This window comes from Glycine soja, chromosome 16 (assembly GCF_004193775.1).
Source record: "Glycine soja cultivar W05 chromosome 16, ASM419377v2, whole genome shotgun sequence".
Taxonomy (NCBI): Eukaryota; Viridiplantae; Streptophyta; class Magnoliopsida; order Fabales; family Fabaceae; genus Glycine; species Glycine soja.
This window is the reverse complement of record NC_041017.1, coordinates 9979906-9999398: the sequence shown is the minus strand read 5'-3', so window position 1 is coordinate 9999398 and position 19493 is coordinate 9979906. Positions and strand designations below refer to the sequence as shown.

At 36.1% G+C, this 19493-nt stretch overlaps 2 protein-coding genes across 2 annotated transcripts in view; one reads left to right on the top strand and one right to left on the bottom strand.

The window, feature by feature from the left end:
• Nucleotides 1-9451: 9451 nt before the first annotated feature.
• LOC114390400 (protein SUPPRESSOR OF npr1-1, CONSTITUTIVE 1-like) lies at nucleotides 9452-13583 on the top strand. Its single transcript, XM_028351128.1, has 6 exons — nucleotides 9452-9795; nucleotides 9892-10981; nucleotides 11149-11424; nucleotides 11551-12339; nucleotides 12842-13308; nucleotides 13436-13583. Exons 1-6 carry the CDS (start codon nucleotides 9476-9478, stop codon nucleotides 13482-13484), a joined length of 2991 nt encoding a protein of 996 aa, XP_028206929.1. The 5' UTR covers nucleotides 9452-9475; the 3' UTR covers nucleotides 13485-13583.
• Nucleotides 13584-15128: 1545 nt separating this feature from the next.
• Nucleotides 15129-19493, bottom strand: part of LOC114390404 (E3 ubiquitin-protein ligase CHIP-like) — a 43339-nt gene continuing 38974 nt past the window's right edge. The window contains exons 4-8 of the mRNA XM_028351132.1: nucleotides 17175-17246; nucleotides 16191-16324; nucleotides 15837-15990; nucleotides 15616-15726; nucleotides 15129-15528 (exon numbers count right to left, since the gene is read on the bottom strand). Of these exons, the coding sequence (XP_028206933.1) occupies nucleotides 15403-15528; nucleotides 15616-15726; nucleotides 15837-15990; nucleotides 16191-16324; nucleotides 17175-17246 (597 nt within the window). The 3' untranslated portion in view covers nucleotides 15129-15402. The remainder of the gene's footprint in view (nucleotides 15529-15615; nucleotides 15727-15836; nucleotides 15991-16190; nucleotides 16325-17174; nucleotides 17247-19493) is intronic.

Here is a 19493-nt window from a genome sequence, read left to right as displayed (position 1 = left end):
ATTGAGGACCTTGTTGTAATTTTGTAATTGACAATTACTTACTTTCATTGCTTTCAAATTTTGTAACAAAAAAGCCTTTCATTGGAAGTAAGTTGGGAGCCTCCAATAGGTCACCCTACTTCCATTTGTGTGTAACAATTTTAGGCAATTTTCTCTTAGGATTCTGAGTGTTTTGTTGGGAACCTTAAATGTGGTCATCCAAACACTCTTAGGATTCGCCTAGTTTACATTTCTTGCTTACTTTCATACCTTATTTCCTTTACCTTCCATTGTCAAACCACCTAGATAGCTTGCAATTTACCAATTAGTTTTTTCCTTATCTTTCACACCTCTTTTAGTGTTTATTTTGGCTAGTTTCAACCATAGTTTCCTTTACCTTTTGTTTTCAAACCCCCAACAAGAAAGAACCATAACTTAGGAACCAACATGAGTCTTCATTCTTCATCTAGTGTTAATGGTGAGGGTTCTACTCCTAAGGACCCCTTGTATAAGATATTAGATGAGTTGAGATCCCTTAAGTTATGGAAAGAATAACAAGAGAGAAAAGAAAAAGGTAAAAAAAGAATGGAAGAAATAAGTCAAGATGAAAGAGAGAAAATAAGAGAGGAAGAAAGAAGAAAAATAATGAAAAAAATGAAAAGAGAAAAATATGCCTCCTATAGTAGTCATGACTCTTGCAAGAGTTTAAGTGAAGAACTAAGAGAATATTATAGAGGGCGCCATAGTTCACATACTAAACATCACTCCCAAAGAAGAGAAAAGGATATAAGGCCTAAAGAGGTTAACATTAGCCTCCCATATTTTCGTGGAAAAAATAATGTTGAGGCCTACTTAGATTGGGAAATGAAGATTGAACAACTCTTTTGTTAGTGCTTAGCTTTACTGAGTTTTAAAAGATTGGCTAAAATTTTGTTAAAACATAAGCACTTAGACAATGAAGGAAAGCTGGAGTTGCTGCACATGATGTCAAGGAATCAGATCGGGCTGCACAATGCACAAGGCAAGATAAAATGTCAAATGAAGAATTGAAGCTGCAGGATCCACGATGTCGGATACAATGTCCAGGACATCCTGCCCGAAAATACTGGACACATAAATCTGTTAACAGATTGTGCAGGATCCACGATGTCGGATACAATGTCCAGGACATCCTGCCCGAAAATACTGGACACATAAATCTGTTATCTCTTTAACAGATTATTGTGCAGTTAGCAACAGATTAGACGATCTATCTCTAGGAACGAATTAAAAGATAATTAAAGTTCGAATTACAAACTTGAAGAGTTCGTTCAGGGATTAAAAGATTAAAGATAAAAACTAGAAGATCAAACTTTATCTTTTAGATCTTTAAGTGCAGATTTTCAGGAGAATGATAGATCTCATCCAGCGCAAGTAGTTGCAGCCCAGATACGCACACTGCTATATAAACATGAAGGCTGCACGAGTTTTCTACCAAGTCCGAGATTGAAGAGTTATTTTGTGAGTTTTTGGAACTTGAGTGTTTTGTGAGCCACCTTGATGTCACCCTAACATCAAGTGTTGGACCTGAGTGTGTAGAGTTGATCTCTATAGTGTGTAGAGTTGATCTCTTTTGTTCAGAGAGCAATCTCTGGTGTGTCTTTGATTTAATTGTAAACACGGGAGAGTGATTGAGAGGGAGTGAGAGGGGTTCTCATATCTAAGAGTGGCTCTTAGGTAGAGGTTGCACGGGTAGTGGTTAGGTGAGAAGGTTGTAAACAGTGGCTGTTAGATCTTCGAACTAACTCTATTTTAGTGGATTTCCTCCCTGGCTTGGTAGCCCCCAGATGTAGGTGACGTTGCACCGAACTGGGTTAACAATTCTCTTGTGTTATTTACTTGTGTAATCTGTTCATACTGTCAAATATAATCTGCATGTTCTGAAGCGTGATGTCGTGACATCCGGTACGACATCTGTCATTGATATCAGAATTTCATCTTTGCTTGCCATCATATTAGCGAAGAGGGAAAACTTCCATTGGCTACCCTTAGCTTTCAAGGGTATACCCTCTTTTGGTGGACTTCCCTTGTTAGGGAACGAAGGATTCATAAGGATCCTCCAGTAGAGTATTGGAATGATCTTAAGAGTGCCCTTAGGAAGAGGCACATTCCCTCCTACTATGAAAGGGAGCTTATGGACAAGCTCCAAAGGCTTAAACAAGGGAGTGTGAGTGTTGAAGAATATAGGCAACAAATGAAACTACTCTTTTTAAGAGCTAGACTTAGGGAGGAGGAAGGAACAAGCATAGCTAGGTTCCTTAGTGGGCTTAATATGGAAATGAGGGACAAGGTTGAACTCCTTCCATATAGGGACCTAGATGAGCTAGTCCAACTTTGTATAAGAGTCGAGCAACAACTTAAAAGAAAGCCTTCTTCAAAATCTTATGGCTCTCACTCTTATCCAAGGAAGGACCAAGCCCAGCGAATTTTGGCGACTAGACCTTCAAAACCCAAGGAAGATAAGGGTAAGACCATAGATAAATACACCCCTAAGACTAGTTCCCAGGAAAGGACTAGCAACATTAAATGCTTCAAAAGTCTTGGGAGAGGTCACATTGCCTCTCAATGCCCCACAAAGAAAACCATGATCATGAGGGGTCAAGACATTTATAGTAGTCAAGAGGAGACTACTTGTTGCCCTTCCTCTAGTGGAAGTGAAGATGAAGTAAGGGGTGAAGAGTCTAGTGAGGAAGTCTACCCCCATGAAGAAGGTGACCTCTTAATGGTTAGAAGGCTCCTTGTAGGTCAATATTGTGATCTATCTCAATCCCAAAGAGAGAACATCTTTCATACAAGATGAAAAATTTTATATAAAACTTGTTCTCCCATTATGGATAGTGGATCTTGTTGCAATTGTTGTAGCACAAGATTAGTTTCCAAGTTGAACCTCACTATCATTCCCCACCCAAAACCTTATAAACTTCAATGGCTCAATGAGCAAGGGGAAATGATAGTTAACCAACTAGTGAAGGTACCTTTCTCTATTGGGACATATAAGGATGAAGTTAATTGTGATATAGTTCCCATGGAGGAAGGACATATCCTTTTAGGAAGGCCGTGGCAATTTGATTGGAAGATCATTTACAATGGCCTAACAAATGATATTACCCTCACCCATCTTGGCACTAAATTTGTGTTGCATCCTCAAACACCTTCACAGATGGCCAAAGATCAACTAACTATGAAAGATAAGAGGGATGAGGAAGAAAAACTAGAAAAAACAAAAGAAAAAGAAAGATAGTAAGGCCTTGTCTTCAAAGGCCAAGGGGAAGGAAAAAGAGGAAAAGGATTCCTCCAAGAAGATTGTTAAGAAGGAAAATCATTTTGCAACAAAAGGTGATATTAAAAGAGCATTCCTTCTTAAACAATCTTTCTACCTTCTCCTATCAAGGAAAACATTCCTTAGCACTGTCACAATTCCTACATTTGAGACCTTACCCCCGAAGGTCCAAGAACTCTTACATGAATTTGGTGATATATCTCTCAAAGAGATACCCCCTGGGCTACCTCCTTTAAGGGGAATAGAGCACCAAATAGATTTAGTCCCAGGAGCAAGCCTTCCTAATAGGCCAACCTATAGGACTAACCCTCAGGAGACTAAGGAGATAAATTCTCAGGTTAAAGAATAGTTGGAGAAAGGCTGGGTCCAAGAGAGCCTAAGCTCATGTGCTGTGCCAGTGTTGTTGGTGCCCAAAAAGGATGGTACATGGAGAATGTGTATAGATTGCAGGGCCATCAACAATATTACTGTAAAGTATAGGCACCCCATTCCTAGACTTAATGATTTTCTTGATGAGTTGCATGGTGCCAGCATCTTTTCGAAAATTGATCTTAAAAGTGGTTATCACCAAATCAGAATGAAAGAGAGGGATGAGTGGAAAACCGCTTTCAAGACCAAGTTTGGTTTGTATGAATGGCTTGTGATGCCTTTTGGGCTCACAAATTAACCAATCACCTTTATGAGGCTTGTGCATCATGTCTTTAGGGATTTCATAGGTAGATTTGTAGTCAAATCAATTTGGGCTCACTAATTAACCAAGCATCTTTATGAGGCTTATGCATCATATGTTATCAAATCCTAAAATTTGAGCTCCTAGGGAGCAAAGCAATGTGTGTCTCCTAGAGAGGGCATCAGCTACCATATTTTTTTTTACCTTTTTTGTATTTGATAACATATGGAAATTGCTCTAGGTACTCTACCCATTTTGCATGCCTTTTGTTTAACTTTCTTTGCCCTCTAATGTACTTAAGTGATTGATGATCACTATGAATGACAAATTCCTTGGAAACTAGGTAATGTTCCCAAGTTTGGAGGGCTCTAATTAAGGCATAAAGCTCTTTATCATAGGTGGAGTAGTTGAGGGTGGCACCATGAAGTTTTTCACTAAAATAAGCAATAGGGTTCCCACCTTGTAACAATACAGCTCCAACTCCCACTCTAGAGGCATCACATTCTAGCTCAAAAGTTTTAGAAAAGTCAGGAAGAGCTAGAACATGTGCCTTAGTAAGCTTTTCTTTAAGCAAAGCAAAGGCTTGCTCTTGTTTTTCACCCCAGGTAAATGCCACATTCTTCTTCACCAACTCATTGAGAGGTGAGGCAATTGTAGAGAAATTAGGAACGAACATTCTATAGAAGCTTGCTAACCCATGGAAGCTCTTAATATCTCTGACACTTTTTGGGGTGGGCCATTCTTGGATGGCCATGATTTTCTCAGGCTCCACTTGGACTCCATTTCTACCAACAACAAACCCTAAGAAAACTATATTATCTTCACAAAAGGTATTATTCTCTATATTTGCATAGAGGGTGTTTTTCATAAGGACTAAAAGAACTTTCCTGAGATGTCCTAAGTGATCATCTAGGCTCCTACTGTACACTAAAATATCATCAAAATAAACAACTACAAATCTACCTGTGAAATCCCTTAAGACATGATGCATAAGCCTCATAAAGGTTCTTGGTGCATTAGTGAGCTCAAAAGGCATCACTAGCCATTCATACAAACCAAACTTGGTCTTGAAAGTGGTTTTCCACTCATCACCCTTTTTCATCCTGATTTGGTGATAACCACTTTTAAGATCAATTTTGGAAAAGATGTTGGCACCATGCAACTCATCAAGCAAATCATCAAGTCTAGGAATAGGGTGCCTATACTTTACAGTAATGTTGTTGATGGCCCTACAATCTGCATACATTCTCCGTGTACCATCCTTTTTGGGCACCAACAACACTAGCACAGCACAAGGGCTTAGTCTCTCTTGGACCCAGCCCTTCTCCAACAATTTTTTAATCTGAGACTCTATCTCCTTAGTCACTTGAGGTTTAGTCCAATAGGCAGGCCTATTAGGAAGGCTTGCTCCTGGGACTAAATCTATTTGGTGTTCTATTCCCCTTAAAGGAGGTAGCCCAGGGGGTATCTCTTTGGGAAATATATCACCAAATTCATGTAAGAGTTCTCAGACCTTTGGGGGTAAGGTCCCAAATGTAGAAATTGTGGCAGTGCTAAGGGATGTTTCCCTTGATAGGAGAAGGTAGAAAGATTGTTTAAGAAGGAGTGCTCTTTTAATATCACCTTTTGTTGCAAAATGATTTTCCTTCTTAACAATCTTTTTGGAAGAATCCTTTTCCTCTTTTTCCTTCTCCTTGGCCTGTGAAGACAAGGTCTTACTATCCTTCTTTTTCTTTTGTTTTTCTAGTTTTTCTTCCTCGTCCCTCTTATCTTTCATAGTTAGTTGATCTTTGGCCACCTGTGAAGGTGTTTGAGGATGCAACACAAATTTAGTGCCAAGATGGGTGAGGGTAATCTCATTATTTAGGCCATTGTAAATGATCTTCCTATCAAATTGACATGGCCTTCCTAAAAGAATATGTCCTGCCTCCATGGGAACTATATCACAATTAACTTCATCCTTATATGTCCCAATGGAGAAAGGTACCTTCACTTGTTGGTTAACTATCATTTTCCCTTGCTCATTGAGCCATTGAAGTTTATAAGGTTTTGGGTGGGGAATGATAGTGAGGTTCAACTTGGAAACTAATCTTGTGCTACAACAATTGCAACAAGATCCACTATCCACAATGGGAGAACAAGTTTTATCTAAAATTTTGCATCTTGTATGAAAGATGTTCTCTCTTTAGGATTGAGATAGATCACAAGATTGACCTCCAAGGAGCCTTCTAACCATTAAGAGATCACCTTCTTCATGGGGGTAAACTTCCTCACAAGATTCTTCACCCCTTACTTCATCTTCACTTCCCCTAGAGGAAGGGCAAGAAGTAGTCTCCTCTTGACTACTATAAATGTCTTGACCCCTCATGATCATGGTTTTCTTTGTGGGGCATTGAGAGGCAATGTGACCTCTCCCAAGACATTTGAAGCATTTAATGTTGCTAGTCCTTTCTTGGGAACTAATCTTAGGGATGTATTTCTCTATGGTCTTACCCTTATCTTCCTTGGGTTTTGAAGGTACAGCCCCCAAAATTCCATGGGCTTGGTCCTTCCTTGGATAAGAGTGAGAGTCATAAGATTTTGAAGAAGGCTTTCTTTTAAGTTATTGCTCGACTCTTATACAAAGTAGGACTAGCTCATCTAGGTCCCTATATGGAAGGAGTTCAACCTTGTCCCTCATTTCCTTATTAAGCCCACTAAGGAACCTAGCTATACTTGTTCTTTCCTCCTCCCTAAGTCCAGCTCTTAAAAAGAGTAGTTCCATTTGTTGTCTATATTCTTCAACAGTCATACTCCCTTGTCTAAGTCTTTGGATCTTGTCCATAAGCTCCCTTTCATAGTAGGAGGGAATGTACCTCTTCCTAAGGTCACTCTTAGCATCATTCCAATACTCTACTGGAGGATCCCCATGAATCCTTCGTTCCCTAACAAGGGAAGTCCACCAATAAAGGGCATACCCTTGAAAGCTAAGGGTATCCAATGGAACTTTTCCTTCTTCGCTAATATGATGGCAAGCAAAGAGTTGTTCAACTTTCATTTCCCAATCTAAGTAGGCTTCAACATTATCTTTTCTACGGAAATATGGGAGGCTAATGTTAACCTCTTGATGCCTTCTATCCTTTTCTCTTCTTTGGGAGTGATGTTTAGTATGTGAACTATGGCGCCCTCTATAATAGTCGCTAAGTTCTTCACTTAAACTCTTGCAAGAGTCATGACTACTATAGGAGGCATGTTTTTATCTTTTCATTTCTTTCATTATTTTTTTTTTCTTCCTCTCTTATTTTCTCTCTTTCATCTTGACTTATTTCTTCCAATCTTTTTTTCCTTTTTATTTTCTCTCTTTTTTTCTTTCCATAACTTACGGGATCTCAACTCATCTAATATCTTATACAAGGGGTTCTTAGGAGTAGGACCCTTACCATTAACACTAGATGAAGAATGAAGACTCATGTTGGTTCCTAAGTTATGGTTCTTTCTTGTTGGGGGTTTGAAAACAAAAGGTAAAGGAAACTATGGTTGAAACTAGCCAAAATAAACACTAAAAGAGGTGTGAAAGATAAGGTAACAACTAATTGGTAAAAGTCAAGCTATCTAGGCAATTTGACAATGGAAGGTAAAGGAAATAAGCTATGAAAGTAAGCAAGAAATGTAAACTAGGTGAATCCTAAGAGTGTTTGGATGACCATATTTAAGGTTCCTAACAAAACACTCACAATCCTAAGGGAAAATTGCCTAAAATTATTACACACAAATGAAAGTAGGGTGACCTATTGGAGGCTCCCAAGTTACTTCCAATGAAAGGCCTTTTTGTTACAAAATTTGAAAGCAATGAAAGTAAGTAAATTGTTAATTACAAAATTACAAAAAGGTCCTCAATTTTGGTGGTTGTTCTCTCTTTGGTCATTCACTCAATTTGGAGTATTTCTTAGTCCAATAGCTCTTAAGGTGGTTTTCCCCTTGCTTCTTGACTCAAATTCTTCAAGGGATAGAACCAATCCTCCTTTCCAATTCCCTATATGGCAACTCACAAACATGGAAACAAAGAGATAAACAATAACCAAAGACCAAAAAAATGAAATGAAAGCTAGACCAATATATTTTTAACAAGACAAATTTTCGAGGATTATTCAACAATTAAAGAAATTAAAAGCACATAAAAGCAAGCTAGGACTCAAAGAGAAACTTAGAATGGCTCTAGAGTAGAGTAAAAAAATCTAAAAAAAAGACTCAAGAAAACTCTAGTTTTGGAACTTGTTTTCTCACTAATTTTCAATTGAAATTTCAGAACTAATATTGGTATAAAATAGGCACCAATTATAGAACAAATTTCGAGCCAAAACAACAAGCATACTTCCCTTTCACTTTTTTTTCCTGGACACTAATTTTTCTGCCAACTTGTGTGATTTTTCTTATTTTTTCCTATAATATAAATCGCTTGGTTCTTTTTTTATAATTTTGATCTAGATGTCTTGAAAATTTAGAAAAAATTTCAGCTCAAAATTTGTAGTTATCAATTCCCAGTAATTTATACAAGTTCGTATGATCAAGCTGCCAGCACCAGCGATTTCAACCTAGAAATCAAGAGTAGTGTTTATGTTGCTTAAGGCTTGGATAGTTACAATTTGTATTTGCTTATACTCAATTATCTTGAATAACATAATTCAAGAGAGCTTAAGACTTATTGTGATTAACAAATCCAGCCACAACTCAGCACCACAACTCAACTTTATCATAGGCATCATGTAGGAAACTTAGAAAACAAAAAAAAAAGTTCAACAACAGGACTACTTCTGGGAATTGATTTAGAACATGTTAAGAACACAAAAACATGATTCAAGAGTATATCTATTAAATTTGAACCATAGAAATGCAAGAACAAGTGTGGATCTAAGATTTAATCAATTTATTTTTTGAATCTACTCTAAACAGCACCAAACCACAAGACAATGGAGGATATACATGGAGAATAAGATGAATAAAAAGGAATTAAAGTGAATTGACCAAACAAAAAGATAGAGGAAGCAAAAGAACATCACCTAGATGAAGATGCTCTTGATACCACATGAAGTAGCTCCTGTAGAGCTTGTTTGCCTTGGATCTTCTTCATCAATGGAGTCCTTTGCTTTGTAAAGTTTGATGGCAGCGGAATGGAGAAGGGGAAGGATGATTGGAGATGCCACTTTAAGGACAAGATGAGTCTAGAAGAAGCTCACCACCATAGGAAGCCATGGATAAGAGCTTGAAGATAAGAGAAGATGAATGGAGGGAGAGGGAGAGAAGGAGCATGAAATTTGGTGCCTCAAAAAAGGTTTGAAGTTTGAAGTTTAATTCTCAAATGATCAAAGTTAAAAAAAATACATACACATGGCCTCTATTTATAGCCTTAGTGTCACACAAAATTGGAGGGAAATTTAAATTTCTATTCAAATTTCACTTGAATTTGAAATTTAATTTGTGGAGCCAAATTTTTTAGCCAAGATGAAAAGCTTGAAAGGGGAGAAAGCATAATGCCCTCACTATTGCGAGCCATAGAAGGGTCTAAGATACACATCATCCTTTTTTCCAATAACTATGCTTCATCTAAATGGTGTCTTGATGAGCTGGTCAAAATCATGGAATGCCATAGAACTTACGGCAAAGAGGTTTTACCCGTATTTTACAATGTTGATCCATCGGATGTACGTAATCAAAGGGGTGATTTTGGACAAGGCTTGGAAGCACTTGCACAAAGATATTTATTGCAAAGGGAGAACGATGTGTTGAAGAGTTGGAAGAGTGCACTCAATGAGGCAGCAAATTTGGCTGGTTGGGTTTCAAGGAATTACAGGTATATCTATGCTTTATAGTTTCATGATTCTTATTGTTTTAGAACGAATGTAAATCACCTTTCCTAATTTATGCACTTTTTTTCATATTATTGAAGGACTGATGCTGACCTAGTGAAAGATATTGTTGAGGACATCATTGTAAAACTTGACATGCACTTATTGTCAATTACCGATTTTCCAGTTGGATTAGAATCCCGTGTGCAAAAACTGATTAAGTTTCTTGATGATCAATCAGGCAGAGGTTGTGTTATAGGGATCTGGGGAATGGGAGGATTGGGTAAAACAACCATGGCCAAATCCATCTACAATAAATTTCGTCGTCAGAAATTCAGGCGAAGTTTCATTGAAACAAATAATAAAGGGCATACTGATTTGCAAGTAAAACTTCTTTCAGATGTCCTACAAACAAAGGTTAAGATACATAGCGTTGCCATGGGGATATCTATGATCGAGAGAAAACTTTTTGGAGAAAGGGCTCTCATTATACTTGATGATGTGACTGAGTTTGAACAATTGAAAACCCTATGTGGAAATTGTAAATGGATTGATCATGGAAGTGTACTCATCATCACAACCAGAGATTTACGCCTGCTTGAAGAACTTAAAGATCACCATGCAGTCTATATATGGAAAATAATGGAAATGGACGAAAATGAGTCCCTTGAGCTTTTTAGTAAGCATGCTTTTAGAGAAGCAAGTCCAACAGAAAACTGGAAGAAACTCTCAATTGATGTAGTTTCTTATTGTGCAGGACTACCACTAGCTCTTGAAGTCCTTGGATCTTTCTTACGTTGGAGGAGTAAAGAAGAATGGGAAGATGTATTGTCAACACTAAAGAAAATTCCCGATCATCTTGTTCAAAAAAAATTAAGAATAAGCTTTGATGGTTTACGTAATCACATGGAAAAGGATATATTCCTTGATGTATGTTGTTTCTTTATTGGTAAAGACAGAGCCTATGTTACAGAGATACTAAAGGGCTGTGGACTATGTGCCAGTTTTGGAATAACAGTTCTCATAGAGCGTAGCCTCATAAAAGTTGAAAAGAACAACAAACTTGGAATGCACCCTTTGCTCCGAGATATGGGAAGAGATATAGTTAGTGAAAGATCAACAATTGAACCTGGGAAGCGCCATCGATTATGGTTTCAAAAGGATGTACTTGATGTATTGACAAACAATACTGTAAGTGAATTCTATGTATACATTTTCTTTTAACACTTGGTAGTATTTGCAATTTTTTCATGAGCAATACATGTGTGGTCGGGCTGAGCTTTAAATGAGTTTCTTGTGAGCTAATAATAGAGATTTCCTAATCTTTTTATTTATTTATTTTGCTCTTATCATCACAGGGGACAGAAACTATTCAGGGATTGGCTATGAAATTACATTTCACCAGCAGAGATTGCTTCGAAGCTTATTCGTTTGAGAAAATGAAGGAATTGAGACTGTTGCAACTTGATCATGTACAACTCTCTGGAAATTATGGGTATCTTTCTAAGCAACTGAAATGGATCTGTTGGCGAGGGTTTCCTTTAAAATACATACCTAACAACTTTCATCTGAAAGGTGTAATTGCGATTGATTTTAAATACAGTAAACTTAGACTACTCTGGAAAACACCCCAGGTATATGTTACATGCCATGTTCATCTAAAACTCATAGGTTATTTAAAGTAGTATTAGTTGCCACTTACTACTATTTCCCTTTTTATTTTCTTCTATTATTCTTTTATCAAAAACTATTTGTTGTAGGTTTTTCCGTGGCTGAAATTCCTCAATCTTAGTCACTCCAAGAACTTGACAGAAACCCCTGACTTTTCTAAACTGACAAGTCTTGAAAAGCTCATTCTCAAAAATTGTCCAAGTTTGTGCAAGGTACACCAATCCATCGGAGATCTCCACAATCTTATTTTGATAAATTTGAAGGGCTGTACAAGCTTAAGAAATCTCCCAAGAGAGGTATATAAGTTGAAATCTGTGAAAATTCTGATCCTATCTGGTTGTTCAAAAATTGACAAGTTGGAAGAAGATATAGTGCAGATGGAATCCTTGACAACTCTAATTGCTGACAATACTGTTGTGAAACAAGTGCCCTTTTCAATAGTAAGCTCAAAAAGCATTGGATATATATCCCTTTGTGGATTTGAAGGATTATCACGTAATGTTTTTCCTTCTATCATTTGGTCTTGGATGTCACCAACAATGAATCCGCTATCTTATATTGGTCATTTCTATGGCACATCATCATCTCTAGTTTCCATGGATATACGTAATAATAATTTTGGTGATCTTGCACCAACGTTTACAAGCCTATCAAATCTTCGCAGTGTTTTGGTGCAATGTGACACGCAAATTGAACTATCTAAACTATGCAGAACAATTCTGGATGATATAAATGGTTCAGATTTTACTGAATTACGAATGACACCATATATATCACAATTTTCAAAGCATTCCTTGAGGTCATATTTGATTGGAATTGGAACTGGAACAGGAACTTACCAAGAAGTCTTCACTACTCTCAACAATAGCATATCTAAGGTTCCTTCTATTTATCTTTATTATCTTGACTTCTATATTCATTTTGGCTGTTAATTAAGTGAACATTAAACAACCCGAATGAAATATCTGAAGGAAACTTCAACACCTTTTTTTTTTAATATTGTTTCCCCTCTGTACACATTGCTGTATTTTAAAATACCTTATTTTAATACTCAAAAAGCCAAGTGACAATGGTCATATTAAGCGCTAGGGAATTGATATCCACTCTCTGCTATACTTGCTTCATATTTGTTATATTCCCATTGATCATAAAAGAATTACTGGAATGTAAATTGAAAGACCTCTATGTCCTACAGCGAATGTATAGTAATGATCTACCGTTGATTGATACACTATAGTAATGTTTAAATTTCTGCAATACGTTGTTATTTTCTTAAAAGATCCCATATATGATGATTTGGAATGACAAGATAATGATTGAAGAAGTCCATTTATATATTACAATAGCATAAATGACTAAGCTTTTTAGCTCATGCTACAGGAATTGGCAACCAACGTGGCTTGTGATGTTTCTCTGCCAGCTGACAATTATCCCTACTGGTTGGCCCATACAAGTGAGGGACATTCCGTGTATTTCACTGTGCCTGAGGATTGTCGCTTGAAGGGAATGATTCTATGTGTTGTATATTTATCAACCCCTGAAATCATGGCAACCGAATGTCTAATTAGTGTCTTGATAGTTAATTACACAAAGTGCACCATCCAGATACACAAGCGAGACACAGTAATTTCCTTTAATGATGAAGATTGGCAGGGCATAATATCACATTTGGGACCTGGAGACGAAGTGGAGATTTTTGTGACTTTTGGGCACAGATTGGTGGTGAAGAACACAGCTGTCTATTTGACGTACGGTGAATCAATTGACATGGAAATAGAGCCTTCGTCCGAGCAAAAGGAAAATGCCCTCATTAGATTCATAAAGAAAATTGTAATGTGTGACTTCTGGTAAGTCATCTCTCTTTTTTAGGAACAAGTCGGGATCCCTTGTGTTATTGAATTAAATCCTAGTGTCCTTGATTTCAATTTATTTCTTTCCATCTTTCCCTTGTTTCTGAAATATTTTTGCCTTCAGTGAATTCTGTCAACATAGTTTTCAGTGCTCTCAACTGAACTCAAGGTAGATGCTCGAATCCCCGAAACGATGGCAAATTAAGACACGAGTAGAAAAATGTTCTCAGTAATAACAAAGCACTCTGAACAAGATGATTATGCCTTCCATATGCATATACATTGCAATCAAAAGTCAAGGTTGCCAATGTCCGGATGTTATGATTCATGTTTTGCATTGTTAACCAATTTTATGGTAGTTTTATAGTCAGAAGTATTAAAAAGTACATATTGCCGGATTGAAATATAAGAAAAAAAAATTGAATCACATCCACTTAGAAAATTAGTTAATATCACTTAATTTTGATAGTTTCAATAGAAAAGTTAGTTTCCTAAAATATCCTCTACATTAATTGCATAGGACAAAAAAATAGAATGTTGTTGAAAATACAAATGGCTGACTTTAAGAATTCGATAACTAAGTAAAAATTAAATACAAATGGTAGATAAGGAGCTCTTTTAAGAAATTGATTAGTTGTCGAGGGTATAGAAGGTGTCGATATTGGGATGAGTATTAGGTCTATTGACAGAATGACAGACGAAGCCCAACTATTTAGAAAAGATTGTTAGTAACTGAAGATAGGGGGATTAATGAGGTCAAAGCTAGGTGGAAGGAGCAAGGAAGAGTAGTGGATCAAACCATTTTCAATGATAAGATCCCAATTTATGTGAATCAATACATTAGTCTATAAATATTTGAAATTGTAACTGGAAAAAGACCTTCAACTCAAATTCAAATGAATTTATTTTATTTCCAGATATTATCTTTTCACAATTTATTAGCTTTCTATTATTTTCAGCTTTTCAAGTCCCTTTACCGTTTTTGAGTTAGTTTCTTGATGAACTACTTCACCAACACTAAGTCCTTTTTTGAGTGACTTGGGAATTCCATTGTTAGGAAGCAGATCTCATTTTCTAACGTCAATCGCTTAAACATTATTTTGGAATCGTGTTGAAGCTTTTAGCTGGTACATCGATTTGTTTTCACTGACAACACAATGATGCTAGTCTTAATTAACATGCTCCTCAATAATCACATTGTTTCTATTAAAACATTTTAATTTTTCTCAACTACTGTGACTGGCTTAGAGACAACCAAAGTTGGGTTGCAATTTCATGCCTTTGTTTTAGGCATTGCCTCTGTTTCATTTTGACTTGTCTTTCAGACCTTTCAATTTTAAGGGATGTGAAGCAATTGATTTGTTCATTACGAATTTGATTAGCAATTACAAATCAAATTTCAACTTAAAGGCAAGAATTAAGTCAAAATCTCAATTCGGTATCTTCGATCAACTATTTGATTAGTAAGAATTTGATTCGTTTAAATTGAACTTCGCAGAAATGTCAACTTTTAAGATTTTGGACAAATGTTTGAACTTGTACCCGAAGCATTGTTAGATTTTGTATAAATCGAATTTTATATGAATTTAACTTTCAAAAAAAAAAGTTCCTGGTTAACATTCAATAAATTTTGCTTTAACCTGAAATGCAATCTTCGAATGTAAAGACTGTGAAATAAGAAATATAAATACATAAATGAAAATAACGTATATATATAGTGCAGTAAGTAAAATAAATTTATCTTCCATGTATGAAGTAATTTTGTTTTTAGGGAAAAGTATGAAATACTGTAAACTTACAAAAATGCCAAAAAAATCTTATGATGGGTTAAATAATTTTGATTTTATGAGACAAATGAAACAAGTCTCATCAGGCATTGGTATGTATACTACTATATTTACACAATGTATGACAGTCAACCATGCATATATATACTTCATAATAAGATGTTCAAAAGTCAGGCCCCCAGGAAATTGCATACATAATTAACAATTAAAGCAAACAACTTTGGCCACACTTGCAGAACACAACATCCTTCTGCATTGCTCAACAGACAAACCTACCAAGACATTGTTGCAACGTGATCTTTCGTTAATCTATCTTGTAGGCCCATCCATGTTTGTCCAAGAATGCCTCCACCGCTTCCTTAATGGCCAAGTTTGGCACTAACTGTGATGGATCAAGGGGTTCTCGTGTGATTGGGTCGAATTTACCAACCTGTTTAAGAAGTTGAATTATTGCACATTGACTTCATTGAAGTGGAAAACATTCAATAAAGAAGATGAAACATGCAAATCAGGTTACCTTCTGAAGATGTTCAAGAATCACAGCTCTCTCATATGTAAGTCCACTTGGAGTGATAACAGGATCATGAAAAATGTCGAGTGTGATTCTACAGCACAAATAATCTGGCACCTATAAACTCAACAACCCAATCTGTGTGATTAATAAAATGGTAATCTCCCGGGCACCACTAAAAAAGATTTGATGAAGATAGAATTAAAAAAAAAAAGCCATATGCACACCTCAGTAGGTGTGTCAGCTTCTGCAGCTGTATTGAAGACTCTTTCTAAAGCCTCTAATTGTTCTGAATGGGAAGTAGTAGCGTCATCCACAAATCCTTCCATTTGGGAGTAATCAAGAAAATGTTTTTCCTTCAAAGCCGACTCACAAGCTTCTCTGAGACATTTAACACATTTTATGACGACACTTGACACAGGACACTAAATAATAATCACTAGACAAAAAATAATAGATAGCAGGCAAACTTAAAACAAATCATGCATTAGGTAATAACAAATAAGATACGGACAACAGAACTGCAATCATTGCTAAAGGACCCTCGGATAATAGGTCTGACAATCACCAGAAAAACATACTTCAAGCTCTGCAATTCCCATGATCGTTTGGACAATGATCGCTCCCACTCAAGGTATTTTGCCTTTGCAAGCTCTTGCCATATTTCTTCTACCATATAGCCCTTGGGATTGGCACCTCTTCCAAGATCCAAAGCCTTATTATGATCACAAACAATAGGAGAATCATCAGACATTTGAAATGAAATTAAAAAAAAAGGATAAAATCACTGTTAATATCTCAGAAAAGATCATCTGCTCGGAAGGTAGAACAATGTTATTAGACGATCTGCCTTGTTAGTCATTTTCAATAAAGTGAAAATCTCAGTCAGGTAAATAGTCTTCTATTTTTCTTTTATTTTTTTACTTCTAATCAACAATATAACTTTGTGCCATGACTTGCAATGCATACTGTGTGCCTTACGTAGTAACATTTGATATGCATGTATATATTCTTCAAGACTCACCCCAAAAGATTGAAATCTCAAAACTTGAAAATATGATAATCACTAATCTCCATCAAACCAACCACCACTTTCATATATCACATACGATTGTTATAGATATGTCACCGTGAGCTAACTGAAGGGCAGTTACATACAATGGTATGGTAACAGTTATAAAGAATGAAGGGAGAAGCAATATCGTTTTAAGAAACCTAAACTAAACTAACCTTCACTCAAAAAGACAACTAATAAAATATAAGTCATAATTTGTAGAATAAATAAACCACAACAAATCTCAGGGTAAAACATGAAATATGTGACTAGTTATTGCTTATTTTTGGGTTGTGCTGTGACATTTCTCAACTGTATGAAGTTCTTAAATTCACTAAGTCCCAAACACAAAGTATGCAACAAAACATTGTACAAGTTAAACACTTCAACAGCAGGATTCAATCTTACTAACAAGCAATTAAGCACTAAACGGATTCTTGCAGCAGATACAATATAACAAATTAATAAATGTGCAAGAAACAAACCAAAAAGGTCTTCAATGTCAACAAACCTTCTCCAATTCTTTGATTCCCTTGGCAGATTCTTGTCTCTGTAGCAATGCAAGCCCCAACATGTAGTGGGCCTGAAATGTATACAAAAAGAAAATTCAGCTGGAAAAAAAGACAATCAACACAAAGAACATAGATTAACAATGAAAATAATAAATGATCCATATGCAACAAATATCAGATATAAAATGTAGCTGCCAACAACTTCCACCAAGACACTGGTTTTAAGAATTCTATACAGCTCTACCACAAACCAATACACAGTAAATATCCCAGGATGAAAGTTAATAAGAAACTGCTTCAAGAGTTTACCTAAAACTAATGATGTGAACACACACATGCCTGCACACACAGATATACACACTCCATTTTATCAAACACATTCATGCCAGGTACTGATACACAGTCAGTACACTTGAATACTAGCTAGCCCATTTCCCCACCAAAAAAGACGACTGTTCCAACGAATGTCTTTTTGAGTAGAATTGTAAAAGAAATGTCCATGCCCTTCCTCCAGCTCAGTTGGACATTATTTTTTTTGTTCCACCTTTATCTATTTAAGTGCTCAACCACTTTTCATTGACCATCCTTTGTGCACTGTTCTGATTTTGTCTTGTTTTTTAATTTCATTGACCATCCTTTATGCCTTCTCAATCAAGGGCTCATGGCATCATCTACTAAGAAGCTTGAACTTAATAGAGTTTTTGTTGTTATTGCCTAGTGTGTTTATTAATTATGAATATGTCTCTCATTTTATGATTTTTTATTTTTATTTTTCAGCATTTATAATACATTACTTGATTTGTAACCATATAGTATTTACTATAACAGTCATCCTGCTAGAGAAATCTTAGTGTTGGCCACTCCACGCCACTATTCAGGATTGATAACTATAGCTTATGCTGAAATGTAACTAAGAAAATTTAATATCTAGGCTGAAGATTTATTCCTATAATTTGGCTGGTTTTCATTCTTAGAATGGGCAGATTTGATGTGATATGATTCAATTTGATTCGATTTGTTTAATGTTTATTTATTCCCTTCTATTTCCTTAATTAGGTGAGATACAGTCTATAAATACTATTTGCAATCTCGCTGTAAATACAAGTTAAAAATGCAATTCAGGACTTTTCTTTCAAGTCTTTCTGTCACTACTTCACTGCCAAGTTCCCTAAAATTTGGAGATTTACTTGAATTTCTGCCTCTCGTAAATTAATGTACACTGCTGATCTATTTTTATCTGTTAACAAACATTTTCTAAGATTTAATCAATTTATTTTTTGAATCTACTCTAAACAGCACCAAACCACAAGACAATGGAGGATATACATGGAGAATAAGATGAATAAAAAGGAATTAAAGTGAATTGACCAAACAAAAAGATAGAGGAAGCAAAAGAACATCACCTAGATGAAGATGCTCTTGATACCACATGAAGTAGCTCCTGTAGAGCTTGTTTGCCTTGGATCTTCTTCATCAATGGAGTCTTTTGCTTTGTAAAGTTTGATGGCAGCGGAATGGAGAAGGGGAAGGATGATTGGAGATGCCACTTTAAGGACAAGATGAGTCTAGAAGAAGCTCACCACCATAGGAAGCCATGGATAAGAGCTTGAAGATAAGAGAAGATGAATGGAGGGAGAGGGAGAGAAGGAGCATGAAATTTGGTGCCTCAAAAAAGGTTTGAAGTTTGAAGTTTAATTCTCAAATGATCAAAGTTAAAAAAAATACATACACATGACCTCTATTTATAGCCTTAGTGTCACACAAAATTGGAGGGAAATTTAAATTTCTATTCAAATTTCACTTGAATTTGAAATTGAATTTGTGGAGCCAAATATTTTAGCCAAAATTTCACTAATTATGATTAGTGAATTTCAATTAGGGTTCATCCCACTAATCCAAGATCAAGTCCAAGATTCTCTATTAAGTGTGTTTAGGTGTCAAGAGGCATGTGAAGCATGAAGGACATGCACAAAGTGTGACTATATGATGTGACAATGGGGTGTAGCAAGTAAATGCTCACCTCCTGCATCTGTGTGACCTCCTGCATCTGTGTGTGTGTGTGTGTTAATGTTTTTATCCGAAAGGTTTTAATTTAAATATTCATTCTTGTAATATTCCCTTGGGGGAGATGACCTAAGTTTCGGTTCAGTATTACAATTGGAATTCGGTTACACTTGGCTGACCGTAAATCCTAATGTAATTAAAACATTAATAGATTTTTTGCTTTTTCTTCAAAATTTTAAAAGTAGAGGGTGTAAATAGCAGTATTTAGGTTGAGAATAGCAATCTCCCAATAAAAATGTTTACCGCGTTTCTGA